This window comes from Coregonus clupeaformis, unplaced genomic scaffold (assembly GCF_020615455.1).
Source record: "Coregonus clupeaformis isolate EN_2021a unplaced genomic scaffold, ASM2061545v1 scaf0201, whole genome shotgun sequence".
NCBI lineage: Eukaryota > Metazoa > Chordata > Actinopteri > Salmoniformes > Salmonidae > Coregonus > Coregonus clupeaformis.
Window position 1 is genome coordinate 504,979 of NW_025533656.1, and position 4,602 is coordinate 509,580.

General features: G+C 49.5%; 1 protein-coding gene across 1 annotated transcript; it reads left to right on the forward strand.

The window, feature by feature from the left end:
- Positions 1-3,378: 3,378 nt before the first annotated feature.
- LOC121559788 (pyrin-like) lies at positions 3,379-4,089 on the forward strand. The gene has a single exon (XM_041872876.1). The coding sequence runs from the start codon at positions 3,379-3,381 to the stop codon at positions 4,087-4,089; it is 711 nt and encodes a 236-aa protein (XP_041728810.1).
- The last annotated feature ends 513 nt before the right edge of the window (positions 4,090-4,602 follow it).

Sequence of the window (4,602 nt, forward strand, 5' to 3'; positions counted from 1 at the left end):
CACACAACACAGACAGTGATGCATCTCACAAGTCTGGGGTTTGCTGTGAATTGGAAAAAGAGCACGCCCTGGCCCACTCATCAGATTGTCTACCTGGGGATACAGCTAGACACTGTGAGGATGAGGGCTCGAATTTCGGACCCCCGAAGGGTAGCCTTGTTGCTAGCCCTAAGGAAGTGTCGTCCGAATCACACGGTGACGGCGCTGTCGATCATGTCACTTTTGGGTCTCATGTCGTCAGCCCACTCTGTGGTTCCGCTGGGACTCCTGCATATGCGCAGGATGCTGCGATGGTTCGCCCAACTAAGACTAGATCCATTGCGTCAACGTCATCAGTTGGTGGTGGTTCCCCTCTCGCTCAGTGCAGACCTAAACTATTGGAGAAACTTGCGCGTTCTCACGCACGGAGTCCCAATAGGAAAGGTGTCCTCTCACATCCCAGTATTCACGGATGCGTCCCTGACGGGATGGGGAGGGACATGTCAGACACAAGCGATAGGAGGTGTGTGGCCTCAATCAGGTCGTCACATCAACCTCCTGGAGTTGGAAACGGTTCGACTGGTTCTGACCCACTTCGCGTCTACCCTTCGGGGTCGCGATGTGCTGGTCTGGTCAGACAACCGGACCACAGTAGCCCACATAAATCGCCAGGGAGGAGTCAGGTCTCCTGCTCTCCATCGGGCGGCAGAGGAATTGTGGCTGTGGGCTCACGAGCACCTTCGCTCATTGAGAGCAGCACACAATCCGGGCTACTTGAACGTAGGAGCAGACCTCATGTCAAGAGGGGGTCATCGAGACGACGAGTGGGGTCTGCATCCAGACATTGTTCTCCAGATTTGGGAACAATTCGGGAGAGCCGAGGTGGACCTATTCGCGTCACGCGTGAACGCGCAATGTCCCCTGTGGTTCTCTCTGAGGGAACAGGACGAACCGCCACTGGGAAGGGACGCCTTTGCGCACCAACCGTGGCCGAGAGTTCTCCTGTATGCATTCCCTCCGCTGTCCTGCATTCTCCCATTGCTAGCCAGGGTGAGGTTAGGGGGACTGTCAGTGATACTGATAGCGCCCGATCGCCCGGGGGCTCCTTGGATTGCGGAGATGAGTCAGATGTTGATTGCGCCACCTTGGCCAATTCCACATCGACGGGACGCGTTGTCTCAGGCGGCTGGCACGATAGGGAAATTGCCCATAATCGGCCAACCACTGAAGGCCTGGCTGCTGAGAGGGACAGGCTAGAGCGCCGTGGGTTATCTGATGCAGTGATCAGGACCATACAGGGTTCACGTGCCAGTTCCACTTCTAAGATGTATGCCAGTAGATGGAACGTGTTTTCACGATGGTGTGTCACACAAGGTGTAGACCCCATGAGCTGTCAGGTGGAGAGTATTCTCTCTTTTCTACAGCTCATGTTTGATAAGCAAAAATCGCCTGCCACGATTAGAGTGTTTGCAGCAGCGATTTCAGCTTGTCATGAGGGGTTTGGCAGAGACAATGTCTTTAGCCACCCTCTAGTGAAACGCTTCCTATTAGGAACGCGCGACTTAGGCCAACACCTAGAGTCACGCTTCCTCAGTGGGATTTGGCTTTGGTACTCGAAGCGCTATGTAAGTCGCCGTTCGAGCCATTGAATCAAATACCCCTCAAGATGCTGTCTATAAAGACAGCACTGTTGCTCGCTTTGACTACAGCTAAGCGGGTCAGTGATTTGTGTGCTCTTTCGACGAGACCTGACTGCTTGGCCATAAATGGTGACCTGAGCAGAGCAGTGTTACGTCCTAACCCGGCATTTGTGCCGAAGGTTATTAAGAGTTCATATAGGTCACAGACCGTGGAGCTGTGGGCTTTTTCTCCTCCTCCTCATAGAGAGAGGAGTGAGGAAAAGCTCCATCGCCTGTGCCCGGTACGCGCTTTGGCGTGTTACGTCGAGCACACAGCAGCGATTAGGTCATCGCCTCAGTTGTTTGTGTGTCACGGTGCGGCTGCACTAGGTAGACCACTTTCAAAACAGAGATTGTCTCACTGGCTTTGTGAAGGCATTGAGACAGCTTATGAGGCAGCAGGGCGGCAATTGCCTCAGGGTATCAGAGCTCACTCCACTCGTGGAGTAGCGGCTTCTACTGCCCTTTTCAGAGGAACAGGGGTAGAGGATATCTGTAGAGTAGCATCCTGGTCAACGCCGTCTCCATTTATCAGTTTCTATCTCTTGGATATGTCTTCTAATTCTCTGGCTCGATCTGTACTCAGCGTGGCTGAAGGGAGATCTTGAGCAAGAAAGAGAGGAGAAGCAGAACTGTGGACACAGGTTTCCATCAGGTCCGCTTTGGTTAGGAAGACGTGTTTTTTGACAGATGTGTTTTCTAACTCTTTGGCTCGGTCTGTACTCAGCATAACTGAAGGGAGATCTTGAGCTAGGAAGAGAGGAAAAAGCAGGACTATGGACAAGGTTTCCATCAGGTCCGCTTTGGATAAGAAAACATATTTGGTGGCATGACTCCTGACTGACAGGTTCAGTACGGTAGAGGCATGTGTTGATTGACAGAATGTGAGGTCATCTATCTGCTTGTTCAGTTTAGTATGACTCATGTTTTGTTCCTGCCCACTAATCTTGGGATTCCATTGAATGAGTGGGGCGGTCTACTGCGTTCACAATGTAGAGTGACACTTTGTGTCATTCCATTAGTGGTCGGTAGTGTTTTCACAGGATATTGAGGCACATCTATCTTCTAGTACAGAGTAGTATGGCTTCTATTCTGGTGATCTGCCCACTAGTCATTGGCATTGCCATTGGACTAGGTGGGGCAGGTCTTTAACCGATGACGCGGTATATTGTGACGCCCGTAGGTTTTTTTTAGTTGCAGTACTGCGGGACTTGGTCGCAGCCATTGCTAGGCCTGACCTTTTCGTTTCGATGGGAAGTGTTGGGCTCGGCAGGGAGTACATTTTGGAGCGCTACGCTCCGCCTTAAACCAATAGGAGCAGAGCTCCCCTATGGGGCGGAGCTCCACGATATAGAACGATTAGTTACCGGAGTGTAACTCCAGTTCTATGAGTGGAGTGGAGCCCCATAGGACTTAAGGCCCTGCCGACCCTCTCTAGTCTCGCTGAAGAAAAATATCTCGGGAGGCTGATTGAGGGGAGGCATCCCCTCTTATAGGGACACCTGTACTCCTATTGGCTGTAGGTGTGTGCATAATTTTGTCTCAGGCTGATGCTGCCTTAGGGCAGAGGGTAAACCAATAGGAGCAGAGCTCCCCTATGGGGCTCCGCTCCACTCATAGAACTGGAGTTACACTCCGGTAACTAATCGTTTTTACATGAAGAAATTGAAAACTAAAGTGTGTGTTTAACACTTGCCTTCTTAGCGCCTGCCCATCCCTAATGTGCACCCCTCCACCCACCAAGGACTGGTCTGAGATCAGTGTTCACAGTGATCTGTTTGTGGGGACTGTGAGGAGAGCTGTGTCTCAGCTGGAGGAGACACTGAATAAAGAGATGGAGAAGCTGCCTGAAGTCAAACTGAAGAGGATTCAGCAGTATGCAGTGGATGTGACTCTGGATCCTGATACAGCAAACCCCTGGCTCATCCTGTCTGAAGATGGGAAACAAGTGAGATATGGAGACACACTTCACAATCTTCCTGATAATCCAAAAAGGTTTGCTTGGCATTACGTTGTGCTTGGAAAGGATGGCTTCTCCTCAGGGAGATTTTACTATGAGGTGAAGGTTAAGGGGAAGACTAGGTGGACTTTAGGAGTGGCCAGAGAGTCCATAGACAGGAAGGGGAAAATTACACTTAGCCCAGAAGATGGACTCTGTGTTGTGTACCTAAGGAATGTGAATGTGTATAAAGCCAGTAACCCCCCCCCTGTCCTCCTCTCCCTGAGAGAGAAGCCCCAGAAGGTGGGGGTGTTTGTGGACTATGAGGAGGGTCAGGTCTCCTTTTATGATGTGGAGGCCAGGTCTCATATCTACTCTTTCACTGACTGCAACTTTACAGAGAAACTCTATCCATACTTCAACCCTGGTGTTAATGCTGGTGGTAAAAACTCAGCTCCTCTCATTATCTCTCCTGTCAATCACACACACTGATTAAACGATGGGAGAGGGAACTTGTTTTCAAAACAGCTCATATACAACTTACATTTACAAATAAGTATATTTATTCAGGTTGACATCACATGATTAGAATGTCCACAGATGTCCTTTGAAATCTTATTTTCAAATAGAAATGGAAACTTATGTACATCTTAACATGGATAATAAATGTTTATCTTTACTGAAAATGAAGACTATCAGCTGGAATGAACTTAAAATAAATTAAAGAAAGTAATACCAGTTAAGAATGCCATAACTCTTTTACAGAGGGAAAACTATGCTTTAAAGTGATACTAATATTCTCTGTTTCTCTCAACCTCTTATTCTCTAACTAAATCTGATGATAAAGGACGTACGTTTCCTTTCAGCTGGTTGTGGATGGAGGTGGAGATGAAGGAGCCTTTGGCCACGGTGCCCAGGTGGTAGTGGGCCAGACGGAGCATAGAGTATAGGATGGGGGTCAGGGCCAGCTGGGATTTATTCCTGATGTCCACCACAGAGTAGAGG